General features: G+C 41.8%; 2 protein-coding genes and 1 pseudogene across 2 annotated transcripts; 1 reads left to right on the forward strand and 2 right to left on the reverse strand.

Moving 5' to 3' along the window:
* The first annotated feature begins 404 nt into the window (after positions 1–404).
* On the forward strand, positions 405–4,648 carry LOC113044707 (serine protease 23). The gene is made up of 3 exons (XM_026204887.1): positions 405–588; positions 1,718–2,376; positions 3,211–4,648. The coding sequence occupies exons 2-3, from the start codon at positions 1,726–1,728 to the stop codon at positions 3,655–3,657; spliced, it is 1,098 nt and encodes a 365-aa protein (XP_026060672.1). The 5' UTR covers positions 405–588; positions 1,718–1,725; the 3' UTR covers positions 3,658–4,648.
* Positions 4,302–15,555, reverse strand: LOC113044705 (transmembrane protein 39A-like). Its single transcript, XM_026204886.1, has 9 exons — positions 15,368–15,555; positions 14,513–14,669; positions 13,142–13,361; positions 12,197–12,280; positions 11,688–11,842; positions 9,504–9,822; positions 7,483–7,670; positions 6,465–6,585; positions 4,302–5,483 (listed from the first exon to the last, which is right to left on the reverse strand). The coding sequence occupies exons 2-9, from the start codon at positions 14,623–14,625 to the stop codon at positions 5,247–5,249; spliced, it is 1,437 nt and encodes a 478-aa protein (XP_026060671.1). The 5' UTR covers positions 14,626–14,669; positions 15,368–15,555; the 3' UTR covers positions 4,302–5,246.
* Positions 15,556–15,836: 281 nt separating this feature from the next.
* On the reverse strand, positions 15,837–25,546 carry LOC113044706 (immunoglobulin-like domain-containing receptor 1; annotated as a pseudogene).
* Between the last annotated feature and the right edge of the window lie 681 nt (positions 25,547–26,227).

Consider the following 26,227-nt stretch of genomic DNA (forward strand, 5'->3'; position numbering starts at 1 on the left):
CACTTTTTACACGTGACATTGTTATAACAAAAAGAATATACCAACCATATTAGGTAAATGATCTATTAATCCCTAACTGTGTGGACATCCAGTGGAAATAAAGCATCGATTTATTAAACAGCCACAGAGAGGGCTATTCTCGCTCATTCCAGAAGAATCCGATGCATATTTCTATGTAAATAAAAATAACGTTTTTTTCCACAGGTTTATGTGGATTGACATTTAACGCACGTCATTTGCATATAAGCATATTCTTTAGAATCGAAGTAAGAAATGAAACATTATTACTGCAAACCCTTTATAGGCGAGATATTCTAACAGAGCACAACACAAACACAGAGATAAGACGCTTTTATCACAGGTCACGTGACGAGATGAATCGCAGCGCGAGCGCCCACGCATGCACGCGCGCGCGCGCACGGAGAACCGATCAGAGCGACACTGGCGATGAGATGAAGCGAGCTCAGATGAGAAGAGGAAGCTGTGTTCTTCAGGAGCCACTGCTCGTCTGGATCCATGTGCTGAAACACTGATCTGCTCTCAGCTTTACTGGAGGTTAGCATCGGACACACCTGCGCGCGCACACAGGTGAGAACCACCTCGGCTTTCTCTGGACTGAAGTCTCACGCGCTGAACTCATTATTTACTGTAGAGCTCAACATCTGCAAACTCATAATGAACAAGGGTTTATTCATATGAAACTCATAATGAACAAGGATTTATTAATATCTGAGAGCTTAAACTGTTCTGATTCGTTACAGAATGAAATCACATCTGTTTAGTAACCATGGTAATTTCACTTCTGCACTGTTTGTGAAGTCAGTAAACTCTGTTTTCACTGCTGTCATGGAAGCGGGTGTTTTCTCACAGTCATCCTTCAGAAATATTTCCATGCATTGTGTCCCTGGTGAATTAGGAAAAATCCCGAATCCCTGACCTCTGTAACTCACTAGTGGAAGCAGATTAATAATGTTTAAAAAGTCACATACCAGTTTTGGACTCTGACCTTTGGCACAGAATATTTCATTTAGCAGCTGTTGAGTTCTGTAACAGAGATCTGAAGCGGATTAACTGCAGAAATTCATGTACACATAGAAACATCTATTAAATGTGCTGAGGTGACGATCTGTTCCCGACGGAGTCTGGTTTCTCCCAAGGGTTTCTGTCTCAGATAGAGTTTGGTTCCTCTGGTTAGTTGGGGACACAGCGATATCCTCGACTTGATTGCACAGATACTATTTAAACTGAACTGAGCTGGATGATGATAATCACTGAATTCAATGATAAACTGACTTTAACTGAAAATTGAGTGTCGTCCTTGTGCATTATTGACAATGTTTACCTGTTTAATTCTGTAAAGCTGCTTTGACACACTCTGTATCGATAAAGGCACTTTGTAAATAAAGGTGACTTGACTGTGTGAAAAGTGCGACGCGACCTGTCCGGTGATGCAACACAATACAATATTTATTTGTAAAGTACATTTAAAAACAACAGTTGACCAAAGTGCTGTACAGAAGAAAAAAGATTAAAACAAGAATATCAAATTTAAAACAACAAAACAATGATTTCGGGGTATAGAAAGCTAGAGAGAACAGATATGTCTGTAGAGCAGACTTAAAGCAGAAATACAGGGGGCTAATCTGAAGAGGAGCACTGTTCCTGAGTCAGTTTTAAGCAGTCTGCCAAACATTAAGAGGCTTCTGACTCTGTTCAGGTTTTCTGATGGCTCTGCTCGTGCTGCTGCTGCTGGGCTCGGTGTCAGGCTCGGCCCCGGGGCCCCAGTGGCCCCTTCAGCGTGTGCCTGTGGTTTGGCCCCAGCGGACAGAGGAGCGTCCAGCGCCTCACTTCCTGCGGCCCGCTCAGCTGGAGCTCAACACTTCCTGTGGCCCCGAGTGCCACAAACAGGCCCCTGCTCCCAGCTACTGGGCCCTGCGTCAGTTCCTGTCCTACGAAACGCTGCACTCCAGCGGCCAGCTGACCGAGACCGCGGTGGGCATCTACGGGTTTGATGCCGAGGCCTTCTACAGCCCCCCCGCCGGCCGCTCCAGACGCAGACGCCAGATCTTCGGTCCAGACAGCCGCTTCAGTATCGTCGGCCAGGACTTCCTCATGAACTACCCCTTCTCCACCGCGGTCAAGCTGTCCACCGGATGCTCGGGGACGCTGGTGGGGGACCGGCACGTCCTCACGGCAGCACACTGCATTCACGACGGAAAGAACTACGTCAAAGGAGCCCAGAGGCTGAGAGTGGGCTTCCTGAAGCCACGGCAGAGAGAGATGTCCGGCAGAAACAGCTCTGGAGCAGGGAAGATGAAGTTCCAGTGGATCCGAGTCAAGCGCACACACGTGCCCAAGGGCTGGATCACCAACACTGTAATGATTAGTTCATCATTTATACTTTCTTTTATTGTATTATTTTTTTAGTACTTTTGTATTTTGTTTTTATTAGGGCTGTCAGTCGACATATATTGATTAATAAATCGCAAATTACATTACGTAAAAACTTCCAGCAGGTGGCGATGAATGTCTTTATGAGTCATTCATTCATTCGATTTGTTCAAATGGCTGATTCATTCAGGAATGAAGTAAACGGCTCACTTTATGAATGAAGCTTTGAATCATAGTGTGTTTTCGCTCATCATATGACATAAATATGAGACAAAAACTCATACAGGAGCATTTTTTTCCCTATTGAATTTTAGAGCATAACTGCATTTATGAAGCTGTTGGCCAGCATCACATTTGTTAAGATGATGCACATCTGGGGGCGGGGCCAGTGTGTTATCTGCTAAATATTCTAATCATGTTATTTTTGCATAACTAATTAATTAGGTTAACATGTTAAACTGACAGCCCTAGTTTTTTATTTGCTGTTTGTACCACTTTAGGTTTTAGAAAAGTTCATTATAGACGGTTCCAAACGCAACAAGAGTTTCTTAACTTCCGGAAAACTTTCCTTTATAGTTATCAAAATGATGTTCTTAGCAATGCATATTACTAATCAAAAATAAGTTTTGATATATGTACTGTAGGAAATTTTCAAAATAGACTAATGGAAAAGTTATTTTTGGCATAATTTTTTTTTTTATATATATAATTTATACCCATACAATGTACTGTTGTCTATTGCTAGAAATATACCTTGGACTGCTTTTGTGCTGCAGGTATTATAATAAATGTATTATAATGTGTTTTATTATGATCAAGGGCTCAGCCAATGACATCGGCATGGATTACGACTACGCCCTGCTGGAGCTGAAGAAGGCGCACAAGCGGAGGCACATGAAGCTGGGCATCAGCCCCGCGGTCAAGCAGCTGCCCGGGAGGAGAGTGCAGTTCTCTGGGTTTGATAACGACCGGGCGGGTCAGCTGGTGTACCGCTTCTGTGAGGCCGGGGACGAGACCTACGACCTCCTGTACCAGCGCTGCGACGCTCAGCCGGGGGCCAGTGGCTCCGGGGTCTATGCTCGCATGTGGAACCGCAGACGCCGGCGCTGGGAGCGTAAGGTCATCGGGATCTTCTCCGGACACCAGTGGGTGGACCTCAGCGGCAAGCCTCACGAGTTCAACGTGGCGGTGCGCATCACTCCGCTCAAGTTCGCCCAGATCTGCTACTGGATCAAGGGAAACTACGTGGACTGCAGAGAAGGCTGACCGCAGCGGAGCGCTTTGCTTTCTGTCCCTTAGCACATAAGATACTCTATTATTTCATGCAGGAAAGTTGCACAGACCAAAATATGCTTCAATAACTAATAAACCACTTAATTCTTAGTTTTTTTAACACTTGTTTAGCCTCGTGCAAAAGAACAGAGTCAAACCAGTGCCATACATACTTGCAAAAGAACTGATTTGATTTGGGAAAAACCACACAAAACCAGCACTTTTTTGCTTAGCAAAATGTATTTTATTTTTTGCAATACTTCAATCCTGCTCAAGTATATGTGGCATTGACTTAACTCCATACAAAAGTATAAAGTAAGGTTCTCTACTGACAGCCGTTCTATAATAGCACATATCATTATAATATAGTGGAAGGGTCAGGAGTGCTCAGGACAGTCGTCGGTGAAGGACTGGAGACAGAAAGGCACGGACATCAGCTTGTTCTGTTCGTAGGACTGCTGCGGTCTCGATTTTCTCTAATGTACTGAAGTGTGAGGTGCTTGCTTCTCTGGAAATTGAGAACTACTGTATGAGATACTGCTTTTACAGGCGTGTGCTTCCCTCTGGTGGTCAGAGACTGTTCTGCAGAGGTCTACACACAAACACACTGTAAATCAAACACATGAGTGGATATCAGCTCCCGATCAGCACTTTGACATTTATTCATTCAATGGCACTAATCATTTGGAGAATTTTAATGCCCTTTGTTATGCACAACACATTAAAAGCTTTGGCAAAAAAATAAAAGCACCAGTCATGAATGAGAATAACTGCTGGAACTGCTCAGATTAGACATTCATGTGTGTGATCCACAACTGATTGTTTTTGTAAAGGCACAACGCTTGTTCAGCTCTTATTTCACCCGAACATCGAGAGAAAATGGAGCTTATTTTTAAGGCACTTTGAAATGAAGCATCTCTCAAATTCTCATGACTGTAATATGAAAAACAAATATAGCATCTTTATATAAAGAATATCTAACTGGTTTGATTTTCTTGGTTTTATTTTCCTCTTGGGGTGAAATACAACCCAGACATTTCCTGGCCGTTATCATGATGATGATCATTCACCAACTGATCTGAGAAAAACAGGTCATCAATTTGTGTCATCAATACTCTGAAACAAGCGTTTCTGAACAATACTGCAAGCCTGACAGTCCACAGGCTCCGCCCACAGCACACTAGCCCCGCCCACAGCCCCTGGGGTTTGGCACAGAAAAGGAAAGGAGAGGATGCTGATGACTCAAGCTTTAAAATAGATACTGTCTGTGCTGTTTTTCTACAAAGTTTGACGTGAACAGATAATACTCGTTAAACACAGCTTCAGTGGAAATGTTCGAACAGCACTGAGTGAACCGGATCGTCCAGTCCTTCATCATGATTGGTCGACTTTACCTCTTCCAGTTGTTTTTCTCTCAATCTTTGGCTGAATTTGGACGTCACGTGAGACGCGGGCTACAAAAGTATACAACGATGCGTCGTAAACATAACATCGTGTAAAAGTATACAAAATAAAATATTTTCTTAAATAGATAGAAAGGTAGCATGAAGCAGATGGAGTGAGAAGCATCACAAGTCCGTGCCTCACTGAGGCTTGAGGTTGAGGCCGGCGGCGAGCGGGTGCGAGTAGGCCTTCCCCAGCACCAGACGGTCCCGAAGCAGCTTGAACAGCACGTAATAGTTACAGAAGAGGATGAGACCCAGCGAGAGCGTGTGGTTCCAGCGCTCGGAGCGCAGCAGAGAGTACAGCTGATACAGCACCACGCTCGACTCGATCCCGATCAACAGGTTCAGGATCCGCAGAGGCTTGTGGAACAGGAACTGCTCGAGAGAAACACCACATCAGCTCAGAAGATCACAGCCAGAGCAACACAGAGTGCAGAAAACACTTCAAGCGATCACCACGCACTCGTTTTATACTTAATATACAGAAAGTTATTCTTTTGTACTTCTTAAAGGGTTAGTTCAGCCAAAGATGAAGATTGTGTCATTAATTACTGACCCTCGAGTCATGAGACATTAAACAGCACTTAATCAGCTGCATCAGGCTTCTGCAAACTACTGTAACCTATAAAGTCATAACTCTGATCTCACCATCCGTCAACATAAGATTACTGTAACTGTATAGCACCAAAGACAGATTTATATTTTTATTACCCTTTATTTTATCAGGTGATGTCCCACCTTGAGATATTCAAACCTCTTTTACTATTTTACTTTTATTCATGGTAGAATATGAGCAGATTATATGAACAGATTGGTCTGTGGCCGTCAGAGCAACAAACAAGAAATCAATATAAAGTGATTTAAATCAAAGAGAAAATACAGTGTTTTTGCTCTATTTCATGAAAAGGGTTCTAAACTAAGGCATGTTTTGTTCCTGAATGTATCCGTTATTTTGAACACTGAAACAGTCAATAGTAATTTTAGTCTCATTTTTAAAAGTATCATTGTTTTTTTCTATCATATCATATTTTTGTGTTCTAAATTTTATATTTAAAACAATCAATATTATTGATGCAATCTGTAACTGCAAATTAAAGAATGAAAGCCTGTCAGCCGATGTAACTGAAGCATATCCCGTATATTCTGATGCATACATTAATGTCTCCGGGATAAACCTCAGCGCCGTCAAAATAAAAGTCCTGCCTTGACCAAATCAGACAAAAAGAAAAACTGATCCACCGATGCAGGTATTTGAAAATATCCTTATTTATATCAGTCGACAATTAATTGTGAAGTGAATTATTTGTTCACTATTGCATTGATGTCATCATAGTTAAAAATGAGTCAGATACTCACATAAAACCTGGCATGAGAGACGTCGGAGGGCAAGGCCACGTTATACGGAGCGATGGCTTTATAGAGCGAGCGGCTGTGACGCACCAGGACTCCCTGCGGCCAGACGGTGCTGTCAGACCAGCTGAACACAAGAGAAGAAGAAGAACCGCTCAGAAAGAGTCTGCACACTAACTGGGATCTAGCACATCGAGAGCGGAATCACTAGAGATGTAATGATGTGATCGTGGTCACATGATGATATAAATGATAGGTATTCTAGGAAAAAAGGGTAGTTTAAAAAAAAAGTGTGTGTTTTGGGCCATGATGCTGTGGCACATTATCTGTCTAATAAGCTGAAACTGAGAGCAGATTGTGCTCAATTCCTTCATCAAGTCTGTCTGAAAGTGAAGCGCACACTCGGTTCAGACGATCAGCTGCTGATTCTGTGTGTTCTGTCTCAGAACGGATCACTTCACACTGAATTAATGCAGTCAGCTCCGTTATTACACCTTCTTGAGTTCGGTGCGTGTTTGGAAACTCAACAGACATTAGTTATGCTTTATTTTCAGACAAGATGATTAAAGCCTTTCACTAGACACATTTTCGTTTTTGTAGGGTAGTTTTCACTGAAGCTGGAGTTTAAGCTGATAGAGAGCTACAAATTCAAAAACATCTCTTTAAAGTCTAGAAATTTGGAATGAAGTCTTGTAATTTCCCTTCTGTAGTGTTTTTTTTACAGTTTTTTACAATTTACAGTGCAATTTTTACAATACATGACTACTACTCTTTAATATTCTAGTTTGTTTGGCTTCCTGAAACCCCAGCATGAATGTAATTTAGACTGAGACACTAGATAAAAAGAGGCTTTAGTCTCCTTCAAAGACTAAAAAGGATGCAGCTCTTAATTTAGAACTGGCAAAGTGTATTAGATGGAATAATTAAACTTGAATTGAACCCCAACTCTTCATGTGTCTTTTCATGTGACCCTAACCATGGGCTGTCATCATGAATCCCTCGTGTGTTGCTGAGGGTCACTAACATGTGCTGCGGGGTGTTGCTGTAGGATCCGGGCTCCAGACGCTGCCAGCGACCCAGATGTGATGCAGAGCGATGCAGAAGATCACAGTAACCAGGAGGAAGCAGCTGGCTCATCAGCATCACAAACGCATTGATCCACACCATGATCAGATGCTCGCAGGACCAGCGCATGTCGTAGTACTGTGTGCTCTGGACACAAGAAGAGTTTAACATCCTCATCGTCTCACTAACACAGTGACAGTCTATTAAAGACAAGTATACTTAAACATGCACGATTCTACGCACTTATGCACTTGCATTTATGCTTAACTTACAATTTGCATAATTAAAGATTTAAATATAGAAAAAATTGGAATAGAAATATGAAATGATGGTGACGGCAAGCCACTGTCAATAAAGCTCTTTTCACACTGCGGTACAGGGTAAAGTGTCCCGGGTCGCTAGATTTTGCACTTTCACACTGTCGGTCATTACCCAGAATATGAGCATTCGTTCACACACGAGCCGTAAAGATCCTGTAAGGACACGTGACGTGTAATGTACGAGTCGAAAACGCCTGACACGCTAACCTTCACTGAAGCTAGCGAACGATCTCCGCTTCACTCAGAAAGTGAGGAACTACCTGATCTCTGCTTCATTACAGTCTGCAGTGTGAAAGAAGCTTGAGCGAGACACAGAGTCATTTATTCAATCGATTCTTTCCCTGAGATGCACAACATGGCTTTGTCTTTAGCAAAATAGAGCAAAAAAGAAATCGAGATCACAATTCTACCATGATTCTGAACTAAACAAAATATTGTTTCTGCAGTCTATTTAAAAGTGTTTAATTTGACATTTTAATCTTTAATACACTGATTTTTTATATTAAAATTACAAAAAAGTGGTTTGAATTAATAATTAAATGACTCACACATATACAGTGTTTCTGAACGACTCACTTGAACGAATGATTCAATGATAATCATGATTTGTGTGCGTGTCTGAATCGAGATCGTGATCTTTAACGGATTAATCATGCAGCTTACTCTTCTAAAGCCAAAAAATAACATGTTTGTAGATATTAAGGAAACTTGTTGTGTTCACATACCTGTTTCTCTGAAAAATAACCCTACAGCCAGTAATTCTACTCTGAAAGGTGCATTAGGGTTAGGGTTAGCAGTAATCATTTCAGCCACTAGCGGTCGATATTACAGACTGCTTCTATAAAGAGTTGCACGGACAGAAGTCTGCCACAGATCATGTCGAGTTAGGGTTAGGGTTAGGGTTAGGGGAGTCCTATGAATATCTAGATTTATTGCTTCACAGTGACAGGCCTCACTAAAATATGAACAAGATTGGTATTATAGCAATAAATCGATGCATTGTGAATCATGAAATTATTCCGCATTGATGCTGAGATTTTCAGAATTGACAATTCTCTCTGGAATCGATTCTGAGCTCGTTTTGAACAGTAGGTGGCGCTGCATGCTGTAGAACAGCCGTACTCTGCTTGTTTCCAAATCCTTACATGCACTCGAAAATGCTAATAAATGCATATGCTAATGATGTCTGTATTTTGTTTCTATGTTTTGCCACGGGATGTAACTAGGATTTACACAGGCTCCAGTCTGGATCCAGAACACCTGAGAGGAGATGATGCTGACCCTGAATCAACAAACAGAACTAACTGATATTGCTAAATGTGTGACTGAATCATATAATAACTTAATTAATAATATTGATAGTTCATCATCTAGCTGACTACGTCTTTTATTATTATTATTTTAATTTTTTCTAAAATCCTGTCAAATGTGCACAAACTACTAGCTACTACTAAATATTGTAGAAACATAATTTTCTGTAAAGTTGCTTTGTTACGATTTGTTTTGTAAAAAGCGCTATACAACTAAACTTGAATTGAACTCAAACCTAAAATAATCATTATTAAGATAAGAAAAGGTTGAAGCGAGTCACAAGGGAGTTCAGAAAGCTCTCAGAATCCATCCAGGATTGACTGATCTCTGACGGTCTGGGGACGCTCACCTTGACGAAGCACAGAGGCAGGAAGGCCACGTAATAAGCGCTGAAGAGCGAGTTGAAGAGCACTTCTTTGATGCGGCGGTTGAAGTCGGTCTTGAGCTCCTCGACCTCGCAGCGGATGAGCTCAGGTGAGTGTGGGCAGGTGTGTGTGGGGATGTGTTTAGGGCTGGAGAGCTGATCACGCAGGTTCTCTCGCAGCAGGGTCAGGAAGTCTTTGGGCCGTGACAGAGGAACGTCAGATCCGTCCTGCTCCGAGAAACCACAGTCGGATGGAGCTCGACCCTCCTGATGGATGCAGCAGAGCGGCACGTAAACACCGAACCTGAACCCCACACACACACACACACACACACACACACAGAGAACGCAGATTAAACCCAACACACATTACACAGATACATGACACATTAACACAATAAACACTCGCCTACAACAATGCATAGTTTATCCCTGTTCTTAAAACTACCTCGTAGGGACGTAACGATCAACCACGAGCCGGTTGAAAATTTTATTAAAATATGTGACAGGTCAAATCTGTTGAGATGCTAAACAAATCGAGATTCGGTTAATGGAAGGAGTTTAACTTACTGTCTAGCAAAGTTTAGACGGTATTTATTCTGTTCATCTTGTTGCTGTATGAAGCATATTAAAGTTCATAAGTGCAGCTCTGCTTTGTTTACAGCGGTAACCAAGGAAACATTGTTTACAGCGGTAACCAAGGAAACGCTCTAAGCCCCCCCTGCTGGCCGACAGTGGATCTGCGTTTCGTTCAGCTCGTCTGCTGCTTCTGTTTCATGAAGATAGTTTCTGTGTCGTTTCACAAAACTAAAGTCAAACCAATCTGTTTTTAGTTCAAGTTTCAGAATTATACAATCTAATTTCTGTATGCAGCATCTTTGTTTGGATCGCGATTAAAATGCAGTGGTTTCCTCTCATTCTTAATGAAAACAGCACTGACAGAGCCTTAATTTGTTTATATGAAGAGATTTATTTTATTTGGTGTTATATGATTTGGGGATTATTTTAAAATATTAAATTAGTTTTGTTATTTACATTATAAATACATTAATTCATTTAGCAGATGCTTTTATCCAAAGTGATTGACAAATGAGGACAATAGAAGCAATGATATGCATATATTATATTAGTAAATTATTATAGTGTTACATTTCAGTTTCACAAAGAAACAAGCAGCATTTCCCAAGCAATAATAAAATTCATAAATGGTCAAATATCATTTTGCAAAAAGAAAAATCATGAATCAAATTGTGAGTTAGGTGAATCATTACATCCCTACGACCTCAGGTATTTTAATAATAATTACTAACTATATTTATTCCATTGCTAATCGACAGTGCTAGTGTTTATAACAGTAGAGAATATATATTTCTGTGTCATTCTGTGATAATAATCCAGATCAGAACACAAAAGGCAGTTATTTCTAACACTGGACTGATGTTGTGTGATATGAAGATGTTCTAGTGTTCTCTTGGTCTGGACAGACAGGGTTAGAAACGCAGATGTTTGTCGAGTGATGCTCTCTCAAAAGCTGGTTTAAGCGGTGAGGTGTTTCCTCATCTCATCACTCTTCATCCGTTGCTGTGTGTGGACAGAGTTCAGTGTGAGAGAGCACAGAAGCAGACTCTGAGGTCTCTGTGCAACCGCTACACCAAACACATCTGGGTTGGGAGGTCACATGATGATTTTCACAGCCATTTATGACTAGTAAATAAGGATTTTAATTATCATTATTAATGAAAGCAGTTACTAACAAAGATCAGTTTGAACTGACAAACTCTCTCCGACCACAGATTCATGTTTCCAGAGTTTAGAGCGTCTGACCAGTTATAATGCATGTTAAGATTCATAAAGAAAACCCTTTCTGACAGACAGCTCGAGCTTTACTTCATTACGATGCTGAAAGCCAAAACTTTGAAGACTGGACTGAACACGATTGGAATCAAACTTTATAAGAAATATAGTGAAAATAACGGAGCAAATCAGTTCAGAATGACAGAAATATACAGAGTCCAGCAGCGCGAGACGTTATGATGATTTAGTCTCTTCACAAAAGAGAAACTCAAGCGTCATCCGAACACACAGAGCTGTTTCAGCCTGATGGCATCCCGAGCATGATAATAACTGGGAATTATTGTCTGGAATTGCCCTGACTGTCTGGAGACTCACGGATATCCCAGGAAGAGCAGGTTGAGCACGGAGTGATTCCTGAAGAGATTGACCAGGGTCCAGCACAGAACCCATCCACACAGCGTCAGCAAGATCAACCGCACCACGATCAGAGACACGTACTGCAGAAGAGACGACGGAGTCGCCAGAGAGGCCTGGAACACACACACACACACACACACACACCTTTATTAGGAGGAAACTGAGAAACACTCGTCCTGAGGTACTTTCAGTTCACACTGAGGGATGATCGTTATGTAAATGTCACTGGCATAATGTGACAAACTGACCACAGAGAGCCTCATTCAAACTTCCCCCTACACACACACACACACACACAACCAGCGTTCCCTCTGAGCTGTAAACAGTGTGAAAGATGTCAGTTGGTGTTATAACACTCCAGGAACACTGCTCTACCAATCAGATTCAAGCTAATATCTGCACACACACACGCGCACACACACACAAGAACAGCTTTACGTGATCATGAGGAAGAGAGTGAGACGCACTTCTGAGATGACGGTCCACACCAGTCTGCGGGCCAGCATCACGCTGATGAAGACGGCCAGGTGACAGTCCATCAGGTGGAAGCTCTTCACACAGAAAAACACCATTTCACAACACGATCACACACGGCTTCAGACACAAAACACTGCTTCCATTGTGTCAGATTAGAAATGGCAGTACATCTTTATATTCTCTCTTCATTTAAACTCGCATGACTCTTTCTTCAGTGGAACGCTAAAGGAGATGTTTAGCATGATGTCCACGCTGCACTGAATCAGTGATCAAGATCCAGTGAAGCACCAGAAAGTTCTTCGTCATTATTCTCTGAAACTCTATTTAGTCTAACACAGTAAAATGATGCCAAACGCCACTGAATCTCATCAGTGTCCTGCAGCACAGAAGCAGCATCAGTGTCTCAGACGTATATATGGAGAAATAGAGTCACATTTATACATTTCTCTTATATTCCAAAAATCATTAGGATATTCAGTAAAGACCATGTTCCATGAAGATATTTGTTAAGTTTATACCGTATATATATAAAACTTCATTTTTGAATAGTAATATGCATTGCTAAGAACTTCATTTGAACAACTTTAAAGATGATTTTCTCAACATTTAGATTTTTTTTGCTCCCTCAGATTCCAGATTCTCAAATATTGTCCTCCGAACAAACCAGGCATCACTGGAGAGATGATTATTCAGCGTTCAGATGATGCATGAATCTCAATTTCTCTAAACTGACTCTTATGACTGTTCTGTGCTCCAGGATACACGTCACGTGACACTAATGTAATGCAGACTTCACTTCCTCACACAAAGCATCAGAAGAGCTCAGAAACACACACTGTGCTCCGGATCGAGGTCTGCTTCAGAGTAAAGAGAACATCTGCAGACGTCTGTGTTCCACTGAAGAATAATACATCGAGAGAGATCATGTGGAGTACCAGTGATGTGGAGGCTGAGGGGTGGCTGTATGAAGACCACCACACCGTCCTGTAGATGTTGATGTACTGAACGAAGAGCGCCACCAGCAGGTAGAGGAACAGCAGTGCCTCGAACAGCAGGTTACTGTCCAGAGGAAGATCGGGAATACGGGAATGACGGACAGGTTCAGGAGTGATGAGGGCCGTGAGGGGGGGAGACAGACCCACCACCCCGCTGTTCCTGCACACACACACACACACACACACACACACACACACACACACACACACTTTTCATCAGGAAGCAGATTTCATTCTGATATTCAAAGCAGCGATCACACCCGCGAGCGTACACTGAAGAATATATATTTATATCATTAGACAACAATACACTGTATGGATCAAAATTATACATTTCTCTTTTGTGACAAAAAAATCATTAGGATATTAAGTAAAGATCATGTCCATCAAGATATTTTGTAAACTTTATACCGTAAATATATAAAAACTTAATTTTTTGATTAGCAATATGCATTGCTAAGAACTTTAAAGATGATTTTCTTAATATTTCAATTTTTTTTTGCTCTCTCAGATTCTCTAATATATATAATATAATGGCATTCACAATGAAACGTGCACAAAAGCATCACCGGCCGCTTTAAGAGCAAGACAGATGTGAAGAGAGAAGGAGGCTTCAGTCTTCTGCTGATGACACACTCCTCATCCAGAGCCAGGAACAGATATATCTGAATCTCTCCTGTTTCCTCGTGTATCAGACTTCATCTACTCACACCAGACACAACAACAGCTCGAACAGAAGCTGCTCCTGATGTGTGTGTGATCAGACCAAACGGTGTTTAGCGTTATTAATATTATAAACATCAACATTATGGATTCCTTTGACAGTATTGATGCATAAGCAGACCGTGACGTTCACATGAAACACGTGTCTGTTTATAAAGCCAATTCTGTTCAAGCTTCATCTACAGTGATATCATTGACTTGATTGCAAATAAATGCACAGACACTATTTAACTGAACAGAGATGACATCACTGAATTCAATGATGAACTGCAGCTTTAACTATCATTTTGCATTATTGACATACTGTTTTCCTAATGAATGTTGTTCAGTTGCTTTGACACAATGTATTTTTGTTTAAAGCGCTATATAAATAAAGGTGACTTGACTTGTTCGAGGTTTGCTCGTTAATAAATGCACACATGGATCATTAATATCTACACTGGATGCATTAATGTGTTAATGTGATGAACAATCAGGATAACGGTGATTAAATAATTGTTAATATGGACTGTGTGCATGCATTCCTGTATAAAATGAAAGAGGAGTTTGTTAATACAGAGTGAGTGAGCACTGCTCAGGTGAGCTCACCTGCACCGGAGCCCCGCCCCATTACTGAGGCCGCCGCCCACCAGCGTCTGCAGCGAGGGCAGTGCGGAGCGGCTCAGCTGCTGTCTACTGGGACCCCTGCGGCCCCCGGGCATCTCCGTCTGCGGATCCCTGCGAGCACGGCCTCACGTCTCCGACACTACGGGACAAACACACCGACAGTCCGTACAATATTATTCTCTCAATAATTAGATTTTTTTTTGCACCCTTAGAGTCAATATTTTCTAATATTGTCCACCTAACACACCATACATCAATGGAAAGATCATTTATTTATCTCAGTTTAAAAAACTGACCCTTATGACTGGTTTTGTAATCACATGGCCATAAAGCCATTCAAGGGAATCAATGCACTGACTCTCATCCTAACAGTCGGGTCAGAGGTCAGAGGTCAGAGGTCAGAGCTGCTGCTCGTCTGAGACACGAGGGTTTCATCATCTCACACAAACAGCAGTTGAAAGTGTTGCACTAAAAGAGGAACTTCGAGAGTAATGAAGCTGAAGCAGTTTTACTAACACAAGCAGCTGCTGCTGATGGGAATCATCTGATGATGCTCAGGATACTGCGAGATTAGATTAAACTAGCTACTAACTACCTCTACAACCAGACTAACACATCAACTATAGACCAACTAACTTACTAACCTAGCATCACTAACTATCGGCTTAACCACAGACTAACACATAATAACTAACACAAGCAGGAAATAACCAGACGAATGGGTTTGTCGCTGGTAACTGAGCTAACTCGAACTAAACTAACTAAGCTGTAGGAGTATTAAAGAGCTGCTGTCCATTAGCGCTGAAGGGTTAAAGGAAAGATTAAAGGAACTCTTACCGCAGATCAGTCATGAGCGCAGACATCAGTCAGACAAACCCTGTATCAAGCTCATCTGTGTGTCTCTGTGTCTGGAGAGACTCGTCTCTGCTCGTTATTCACGGGTTTCACCAACAAAACACAAAGTTGCTGAAGTTCCTCGCGCTGCACTCACAGACCGACGTGGCAAACCGACGCTGCGTCACATGACGTCATCAGAGACGCGACGCGAGTGATGCGCACGCGCTTTGTTTGTGTGTGTGCAAAACCAAAACGTTTTGGTCAAGGATGAATTAGTCTTTCTTAAAATACATACTTTTAAGTTTGTATCACTAATATAAACTTTATCATACATTGTTGAACATGTGTTTGCTACACATAATGTATTTTAACTTCCTGTTGCTTTGAGAAACTGCCTAGGTTCTGAAACCATGAATGATCCTGTGATCTGCTGATAATACTGGACTGAGAAGATCAAGAAACACTGAAGAACATGAAGAACTCAGGATTTATTTATGCAGATGGAAAACTGTCTGCAGGAGACACACAAGACATGCATAAACATGAATAAACAGGCAGTTCTTTACATGTGCACAACAGAAACAAACCCTGCCATCATCAGTACAGACTACAGAGGCTGTTCACAAGCAGAGACAGAGTTTATATAGACATGAGGCTGACGAATGACTGATGTTTAACTTGGATGCAGTAAGCAGTTCTGTAAAAGACACACAGACTCTATTTACAGAAAGAGTAAAGAAGAGCTTGACCTGAGTTTGATCAATAAAACTAAACACACACCGGATGTCTGCAGAAGTTATTCCTTGTGTTTATCTAGACACAGACTGAAAGCACTGATGTTCACAGCCAGTTCCTTCATAACGAGTAAGAAGCACAAATAACTTATTACAGATCTGATAATTAGCATTTAATGCAAACAAGAGTCTCATACACATTTCTTCTGATATATTGCTTTATATCCATCTGCTGTGGCATTACTATAAACTCAATATAGTAATAAATACACTGACACAAAAGAAGTTATATTTACACAGATAAACCTAAAACCCAAGCAACCTAAAAAAAAACTATATCATTAAAACACAACTTCCTGTAACGTCATTACTAGAAGATATTCATATTCACATTAATATAAACTGCTCTGCACAAAATATAAAAAAGAAAATCAATGATCAGTGTTCAATGAAACATCCTTCAAACATGTTTGATAAAATAAATGTGCTTTGTTCTGTGCACATGAACACAGAAACCTCACAGAAGTGTGTGTGCAGCGCTCCGCATCAGATGACTATACTGGCACCGCTCCGAGAACTCTTATCCTGCAGAAGAAGAAGAAGATCAACATCAACACACCTACAAGATCAGCAGCAGACAACCGTGTGTGTGTGTGTGCGTGTGTGAGAGAGAGAGAGTGAGTGTGTGTGTGTATGACTCTCTGTCAGGGCTGCCAACTTTTGAGTTAAGGTTAGGAGATTTAGGTCTCTTCAGAGCAAAAGTGGGCGTTTATCACATTGTAGGTGTTTTCAAACTGCGGGGTGTTTCTAAATCATGCAATCAAAATGATCCCCCTTACCCATAACCCTAAACCTAACATCACTATGACGTCAGGCAATCAGGTATCATGGTCAAAAACACCCTGATCTGGTAACTCCCTTTACTTTCCTTGCAGGTTAGAGTGAGATTTTGGGGCGGGGCTTTGTTTATGGGGGAGGGGCATGGCATTATTTTCTTCACTGTCCCTGACACTTTAGATAACATAAAAGTCACTAGTCACTTGTGCAGCATTGGTCTGCTCACTACCTCATTCGGCATGGAACTGACGTCATTCCACTACCTCATCAGTCAGTTAAATAAAACAACTGCTCTTGGTCACTTGTCACTTTAACCAGACTTAAGATATTTGCACTAAAAAATCTTTTAACTGCACTGTTGTTCACTTCATTGATTTGCACTATATCGGTCATTTACCTTGCGCTGCTTTATTTAACTTTATTTTGAACTTATTTTTAATTTTATTATATGTCTTTTTTTTTATCATTCCCTTATTGTATAGTTGTATCTACATTTTATATTTGATCTAGTTACTTTTTAGGCTTTAATGTTAATGTTATCTGTATGCACTGGGGTCTGAGAGAAACGCAATTTCGATTCTCTGTATGTCTGTACTGTACATGTGGAAACTGACAATAAAGCAGACTTGAACTTGAAAAAAAAAAAAAGAAAACAGAAAATTCAAATTTATCCATACTGACACCACCACTAGTCAAATATCTGGACATGATTGATGAGTTGTGATTGATATAAATAAAATCATTTTAATATGGGATGTGCTTCACATTCTGTTCTTAGAAAACAATAATTAACATTAACTGCTAGGCATGTACAGATATTTGTCATCTGGAAATGCTTTTGTAATGTTATTTTCTGATAAAGTTATGTAAAAGAACTGCTCAGTGCTGCAAAACAAACAACTCTGCTAATGCTAACTTAACTCTATATAAACTATATAACAGCACAGGACTATTAGTTACTAGCCTACACTGGACGGAGTCACTGACCTGCCTGCGTTCACAATTCACACGGCACAGATCGGAGGGAGAACGGATGAATACACAGTTTAATGGAATAAATTATGTATTTCCCTCACAATTGTCACAAAAAACTCACTACACTGTCTGTGTGGTCTCTCTGTGTGTGGCTTTGCGAGATCATGCGGCGCGGTGTTTTTATCCTCACTGCTGCACGAGTCTGCGTGAGAATATGTGTGTGTGTGTGGCGTGAGAGTGTGAGAACTGGGTCAGTTGTGTGAGTCTCACGCTGAATACGAAAGTGTGTATGTGTCTGTGTGTGAGACTGACTCTGTGTGTGTGTGTGTGTGTGTGTGTGTGCGAATGAGTGAGTGAGTGAGACTGTGTGTGTGTGTGTGAGTGAGTGAGTCTGACTCTCTGTGTGTGTGTGTGTGTGTGTGTGTGAGTGTGAGTGAGTCTGACTCTCTGTGTGTGTGTGTGTGTGTGTGTGTGTGTGTGAGTGAGTGAGACTCTCTCTGTGTGTGTGTGTGTGTGTGTGTGTGAGTGAGTCTGACTCTCTGTGTGTGTGTGTGTGAGTGAGTGAGTGAGTGAGTCTGACTCTCTGTGTGTGTGTGTGTGTGTGTGAGTGTGTGTGTGTGACTCTCTGTGTGTGTGTGTGTGAGTGAGTGAGTCTGACTCTCTCTGTGTGTGTGTGTGTGTGTGTGTGACTCTCTGTGTGTGTGTGTGTGAGTGAGTGAGTCTGACTCTCTGTGTGTGTGTGTGTGTGTGTGTGTGTGTGTGTGAGTGTGAGTGAGTCTGACTCTCTGTGTGTGTGTGTGTGTGTGTGTGTGTGTGAGTGAGTGAGACTCTCTCTGTGTGTGTGTGTGTGTGTGTGTGTGAGTGAGTCTGACTCTCTGTGTGTGTGTGTGTGTGTGTGTGTGAGTGAGTCTGACTCTCTGTGTGTGTGTGTGTGTGTGTGAGTGTGTGTGTGTGACTCTCTGTGTGTGTGTGTGTGAGTGAGTGAGTGAGTCTGACTCTCTCTGTGTGTGTGTGTGTGTGTGTGTGTGTGTGTGTGTGTGTGTGTGACTCTCTGTGTGTGTGTGTGTGTGTGTGTGAGTGAGTGAGTCTGACTCTCTCTGTGTGTGTGTGTGTGTGTGTGTGTGTGTGTGTGTGTGTGTGTGACTCTCTGTGTGTGTGTGTGTGTGTGTGAGTGTGTGTGTGTGTGTGAGTGAGTGAGTGAGAAGCAGAAGATCTCAGTGATTATGAACCGTGTGCTTGTGTAGTCAAAGACAGAGTGGTCCAAACATCAGTGTTTTCTAACAGAACACAGTTAAATGTAGAAAGCTGAATGAACACATGAGCTCAAGATTAGTGTGTGCACTAGAGCCGTGATCATCAGGTTCTCTCGCAGGATCGGAGAGATCTTCACTTGAACAAAATCATTGTCATTAGAATTACTTTCTGACAAATTCATCAGATCTCATTACGGTTCGGTGTTCACCTCTTTTCTCAAATTTCCTTCCAGGTTTAAACGAGAAATAAAGAATCCACCTTTTTAAGTTCACTGTAGAAAAAAAGGCTTATCTTGCATAGTATTTTTGTCCCCTTTGTAGTCAAAATATCTAAAAATTCATAATTTTGTTTCTCTACTAAATGCAACTTGATTTATGTTATGAATAGATTTAGTCTTGTTTCCTGAAAAAAAAAAGAATTGCATTTGGTTTAAAACAAGTAAAATGATCTGCCAGTGGAGGGAAGGAAATTACTCTTAAAGCGAGATTTACATTTATTCATTCAGCTGACACTTTTATCCTAAGCGACTTACTAATTCTATACATGTCAGAGGTCGTACACCTCTGGAGCAACGAGGGGTTAAGTGTCTTGCTCAGGGACACATTGGTGTCTCACAGTGGATTCGAACCTGGGTCTCTCACACCAAACGCATGCTTCTTATCCACTGCGCCAACACCACCCCAGAGATTATTTTCTGCACCCCCTGACAGATATTTTGACTTGTTTTACAGTGTTTTTCTTAAATTTTAAAAACATTGCCTCTTTTTCTAAACACACAATCCAAGAGATGCCACAAAAAATGCAAAATACCTCACATCTATTCCAACAGAAGCACTGCATTCAAAATATCACGAACATCTCAAAAGCAAACATTTTTGCCATAATATTAAATCCCTGATAGTTTTATGTGTGTTACGTAGAGAATTGTGTTTTGTGCGTTTTGCAAAAAGTGTTTTCTGAAATTGAAAACCGAGTCAAAGTCTGTGAATGGTTTTGTAGATTTGGTGTTTCTTCTGTTTGAGTGTCAGCTTTCAGAAACTGTGTGACAGGAAAGATTCTGTGTTTGAGCGGATGAAAAAAAAACTGTAAACAAAATGCACGTCATTTAGTTTTTTTCCCCAGGAAACAAGATTACATATCTTACATCAGTTTGCTAATCTAGTTAATGCATCTTGATTTAAGAATTATTAGATATTTTGACTAGAAACAAGACCTGCAGTGTTTTGCAGTGTTATCAGTGTGGCTTCAGATGTTTGGATCACTTTATATCTACTCATGACACACGAGTGTGATCAGATGAGATCAGCAACATTAGAAAGCCGTGTTAGTGAAGCTGTGGACAGATTCTTACTGAGAAGTGCTCAGGACGCTTCCCAGGCTTCTTCCCCGGCTCGTACTCGCTGTAGCTGGGAGGATAATGTCCTCGAGTGCCTCCGCGTCTGCTGTCCTCGTCGTTAGCTGAGCTCCAGGAGCCGCGGCGGGGCGCAGGGGGTAATCGTCTCGTCTGGGGCCCCGGCGCTCCGCGGCCAGCAGGTCGTCTCTGGAGTGAGAGCGGGGCGGGTACGCTCCGGGCCGGATACGAGTGTCCAGCATGTCCTCCTGACTGTAGCTGCGCTGGACGGACGGCCGAGGATAGTGTCGGGACGAGCCGCTGGAGCGGGCTCCTCGAGAGCCGGGCGGGGCCCTGCGGGAGGCGGGGCCGTCGTCCAGAGCAGAGAGCATGCTGGGAGGCCCGGCGGAGAAGGGCACGCGCTGGGGCATGTGTTGGGGAGCAGGAGGAAGGTGCTGCTGTGGGATGGAGGGCTGCGGCTGGAGCATCGGGCTGGAGACGTCCATGCCACGCATCTGGTTCTCCAGATAGTCCAGCATCGGATTCGGCCCCTGGGGGCCACCGTTACCGTAAACACTTGGAGGAGGCATCGCTGCCATGTGTGGAGGAGGCAGCGGCACAGGCGTCATCCCACCTTTGCCTGATACTGAGCCTGAAAACACAGAGATGGATCAGAACAGTGCTGGACAAAATCATCAGAACACTAATATCAGCAGCTAAAAATGGTTTCAAGTCAGTTATTTCTATCTTTTGCTGTAGTGTGTCAGCAGGAAATATCAGGTTTTTGTCATTAATTGTAATAATGTAGTGAGGAGATGTGATCTGATCATCATCAGTCTGTCTGGAGTCACATGAAGAAACAGAACACACTGAGACAGACTCAATCCAGAAGAACTGTGTCTCGCTTCCAGAGACTCGGCTCAAGTGACCGAGGACAAATGCTGCTTTAAACACAGAGGATGCTCACGCACAATTTGGATTTCATTTAGTTAAGTTAATACATTAGTTAATTAATAAAATCTAGTCATTATTTTTGACGCCATCCTCACTTTACAGCATTATTTTGTGCCCAAAACTGTGCACAGTACTGTAGCTTTGTAAATCTACGGAAGAACCATAAAAACGAATTAGAAGTATGCAATTCATTTTGGAAATGTTAGCCTTTTTCAGAAGTTATGTTCATTTATTTATTTTTGTTAAAACACTATATGAGCCATAAAAACCTGATGATCAAATACACTCATTTAAGGTTTAATAAACCTTACATAAAACTATAAAATATTTTTCCCTACTATTTTGTCAGGCTTTAGATGGTTAATGTATCCAGATGCAGATTGTTCTGACCTGGGTACATGGGGTTCATCTGGTACAAGGAGCTGTGGTTACTCATCGGGGCGTACATGGGCTGTCCGTTCAGCCACGGAGTCATGGCCTTCTGAGCCTCCTTCATCATCCTGTGCTGCATCACCACTGAACACACAACACAGCAGCACACACGGATTATCTCTTTAGCTGTGTGTGTGAGTGTGAGAAAGAGTGAGTGAGAGTGTGTGTGAGGGAGTGACTGTGAGTGTGTGTGTGTGAGAGTAAGTGAGTGAATGAGTGATTGAGCGTGAGAGTGAGGGTGTGTGTGAGTGAGAAAGTGTGAGTGAATGTGTGTGTGAGAGTGAGTGAGAGTGTGTGAATGAATGAGTGAGTGAGTGTGAGAGTGTGAGTGAGAAAGTGTGAGTGAATGTGTGAGTGAGTGTGTGTGAGTGTGTGTGTGTGTGTGTGTGTGTGAGAGTGTGTGAGTGTGTGTGTGAGTGAGTGTGTGTGTGTGTGTGAATGAATGAGTGAGTGAGTGTGAGAGTGTGAGTGAGAAAGTGTGAGTGAATGTGTGAGTGAGTGTGTGTGAGTGTGTGTGTGTGTGTGTGTGAGAGTGAGTGTTTGAGAGGGAGTAAGAGAGTAAATGAGTGAGTGAGAGTGTGTGGAGTGAGTGTGAATGAATGAGAGTGAGTGTGAGTGAGAGAATGTGAATGTGTGAGTGTGTGAGTGTGTGTGTGTCTGTGTGTGTGAGTGAGAGTGTGTGAGTGTGTGTGAGAGTGAGAGAGAGAGTGAGTGAGTGAGTGTGAGAGAGTGAGTGATTGAGTGTGTGCGTGTGTGTGTAAGAGCGAGTGAGTGAGTGTGTGTTCTAACGTTTAGCGGGGCAGCAGCAGGTGTCTGGGCAGCAGGGGCAGCGCACGTAACAGCAGCACTTCTGCGGACAGCACTGACAGCAGCAGATACACAAGAGGAGGACGAGCATCAGCGCACCGAGGATGATGAGGAGAACCGTCAGCCAATCTAACACAACCAACCAAACACACATTCAGACACACTCCGCTCATCTGCACAGATCAGTCCAGGGTTACACTCAAGTCTGTTCTATAAAGCAAAAAAATATTAGCATTCTAGTCTTGTTTCTACTTAAAATATCTAAAACAAGAGAAGCAAAATGGTGTAACATATTTAGTCTTGTTTCCTGGAGGAGTGAATTTTGATTAAAACAAGTAAAAATATCACTTATCTACTAAATGCAACTTGATTTAAGGGTTAGATTTAATTTTTAGGGTTAGGAATTTCTCTGATATGATTATTCTATGATTTCTCTGAATCCTGTGTTGATGCAGCTGGTGAACAGACTAACATTCAGCACAACGCTGCCATTTGCTTTGCTTCCTTCAAGTTTAATGATTTGACAGATTAGGTGTGCTGATTTTAGCAATCTTTGGTAGGTTATGTGCCAATGGGGACCTTTTAAACATGAGGAAAGAGAACTTTTCAAGTCTTTCCTTCAAAGTTTGCTGGCATGTAACTCAAAAGACATTAAAGATTACTCTGTTAATCTGGACACAGAATGACCCAGTTATAAGCAGACTTTGTACATTCATGATATCTGGAGTCTTGTTGAGCTGGAGAGTGTTTACTGGACACACTCCTGTGTTAGTAATCAGGTCATTCACATACGGTACACGATGAGTTTCATCTCTTGGTCTGAATCTCCTCCTGTGTCTCCAGGTGCTTCCACAGCGCAGAAATACATGCCGTTATCCCACCACATCACGTCCTGAATGACCAGATCAGCCTCTGACGGCACACACACACACACAAATCTCATTTAAACAACCATTCATAGAAAAGAAACTTGCAGACAAACACTCCCAACTTGATCAGTCAGGTCTCCATCAGTTCACTTTGCAGCAGGGCTGGCGATATACCGAAAACCTTTTATCTTGCTATTCTCCAGATTTTGTATATACCTCTAGATTTTTGCATGTGATCTAGGATAATTAAAAAGGTGATTTTCTTCTGCACCAATAAAAAAAAAAAGATTTGGATAGAATAGCTATTGAAAATGTTTAGTGGAAGACGGTAAAAAAAAAAAAAAAAAAGAAGAGCTAGTGACCAATTCCTTTTATTTGCTCAGGATTGATTCTCACTATTGCTCAGGTGGTTTACATCCACATCTGTCTGTGAAGGTCAGCAGCACTCCTCAGACATGAACGAAACACTAAAGTTCAGTCTCACTGCAGAAGCATATCACGTCAAGCATCCACTCACTGTTCTGGATGTAGATTTTGCGGTCTCTGTACTCGTTTCCCAGCACTGCCTCGTTGGATCCCAGTTTCTGAGCCACGGTTCGGATGGTGCGCTGTGAGTCCACGCAGTCATTAGCAGGGTCTCGACCCAACTGAAGAGCCGACTGGTACGCTATAGCACAACAACATCAACACATGCACATTAGCACTGGACGGGGTGATGTGATGATGACAACAATATCACTGCAGCGAATTACAGATCGGGTGTTAAACAGGTCATTGTGGCTCAGTAGTAGTTCAATCCTAATTCTACTCTGGACACAGATCTGATGCTGAATCTGTACACACAAATGAGTTTCTGTTTTGTCCACAGTACTTCATGAATCCACTCATGACAAGTGACGTATCGAAAACAGAGGAAGCATCACCATCTCCATCACAGCGCATCTATGTCTCACACAGACAGAATAGAAGAAGATGTGATGCTAAACTCTACCTGTGGAGTAGTAGTCCAGAACCGGGTCTTTGCAGAAGGACTTGTATCTCCAAGTGACCACCACATTCTGCAGCGAAGCAGAGGTGGAGAAATCACAGCGCAGGGTGACCGATGCGAAGAGAGTCGTGCGCTTCTCTGTCTCCGAGAGAGTGACCTGGATGGACAGAACACCTGAGAGAACGGAAGCGAAAGTGTGTTAGTGTGTGTTTGAGAGAGAGAGAGAGAGAGAGAGAGAGAGAGAGAGAGAGAGTTAGTTACAACAGAAACACACACAGGCTGCCAAACCTGTAAAACTGGTCATGAGACAAAGAGAAGGAAATTCTTAACTAGTTCCAGACAATTTCAGCATTAGTGTCTAACATGTTTATAAAGAGGAATGTTGGGCAAAATATTTGTGGAAACGTAATTTCTTTGAATCTCTTGCTTTTTATGAGAACTATCAGCCATGATTTGTATGTCTGGGTGTTATTTGTTTCTCTTTTTTATTTCTCTACACTGTATATTTTCATATTCGAGAGTGCTGTTTTTACACATGTATAGCCCATCAGTCTTCCGACGTTTGTACAGGTTTTAAACTGGTTTCTTTGTGTCAACAATCGTTGGTCACGTGATCGATACTGACGCGCACAGGTGACACTTCTACCTGTTTCTTTGATTAACCTTCACGTAGTCATTGAATTGTTGGCTTTCTGTCGGTGAAACGGACAGCTGTGTGTGTGTGTGTGTGTGTGTGTGTGTGAGAGATGTTCCGTGTAAAGATCAGACTCACCTGAGGTCAGGAGACTCAGAAGCAGCGCAGACACGATCATGATGATCTGATAAACTCCAGAAACCACGAACCGAAACAGCGCGAGTGTAAATCTGATGAAAGCGGAGCAAGAGCGGCTCAAAACGGCATTTTCTCCAAGAAGCTTAAACGTTTTTAGTTGTGCCTCTCAGAGTACTGTTTGTGTTTCCTCTGCTCTCCTTTTCCTCCCCTCGTCATCTTTATCATCATCATCATCATCAGTACTCCACCCACTAAAAGTTGCACCACACATCGCGCATGCGCACAGGTGTCTGCGCGCACAGGTAACACGAGCAGACGACGAAACTTCAGTAAAACAAAGTAAAACAACACTGTTTTCTTACTATGATCAACATCACTGTAATCACTAATAAAAACAATAGACGCCATCACAGAATCTGTAATGGTTTTACTGGTTGTAATGGCACAATGGTATTGGTTTTAATGGTTTCTGTGAGTCTCTACTAGTAACTGGTCATCTTCTGTTGGTGTCTTGTTAAAACCAATAAATCCTCATGGAATTTGTCCCAAAACACGCTACAAAAGTGGAGGGTTTGTAATGTTTTAATGGTATTTGTAGAGGAAACCATTAGAATTTTCTATGAGGATTCTATTTTTTTCAGCAGTGATGTCACTTTTTAATGTCATATTTAATATACCATACCATATCAACTTTATTTGTTAAGCACTTTACAACAACCAAAGTTGACCAACGTGCTGTACAGAAGAAAATAAATAAATAAAATAAAATAGATAAAATAAACATATGTACCATTTATAACCACACAATAAAAACATTCAAAGTAACAAATTGAATCAAGTAAATAAAGTCGACCTCTTACTAGGTGTCAAAAGCCAAAGAGAAAAGACGGGCTTTAAGAAGGGTTTTA

The sequence above is a fragment of the Carassius auratus genome, chromosome 26 (assembly GCF_003368295.1).
Source record: "Carassius auratus strain Wakin chromosome 26, ASM336829v1, whole genome shotgun sequence".
In the NCBI taxonomy this organism is placed as follows: domain Eukaryota; kingdom Metazoa; phylum Chordata; class Actinopteri; order Cypriniformes; family Cyprinidae; genus Carassius; species Carassius auratus.

Excerpts from the sequence above, each read along its gene's own strand:
- LOC113044707 (XM_026204887.1), top strand. The coding sequence starts at position 1,726 with ATGGCTCTGCTCGTGCTGCTGCTGCTGGGCTCGGTGTCAGGCTCGGCC. Across the intron at positions 2,377-3,210 it reads AGGGCTGGATCACCAACACT|GGCTCAGCCAATGACATCGG; the intron begins GTAATGATTAGT and ends ATTATGATCAAG.
- LOC113044705 (XM_026204886.1), bottom strand. The coding sequence starts at position 14,625 with ATGCCCGGGGGCCGCAGGGGTCCCAGTAGACAGCAGCTGAGCCGCTCC. Across the intron at positions 13,362-14,512 it reads GGGGCGGGGCTCCGGTGCAG|GAACAGCGGGGTGGTGGGTC; the intron begins GTGAGCTCACCT and ends GTGTGTGTGCAG. Across the intron at positions 12,281-13,141 it reads CCTCAGCCTCCACATCACTG|AGCTTCCACCTGATGGACTG; the intron begins GTACTCCACATG and ends TTCTGTGTGAAG.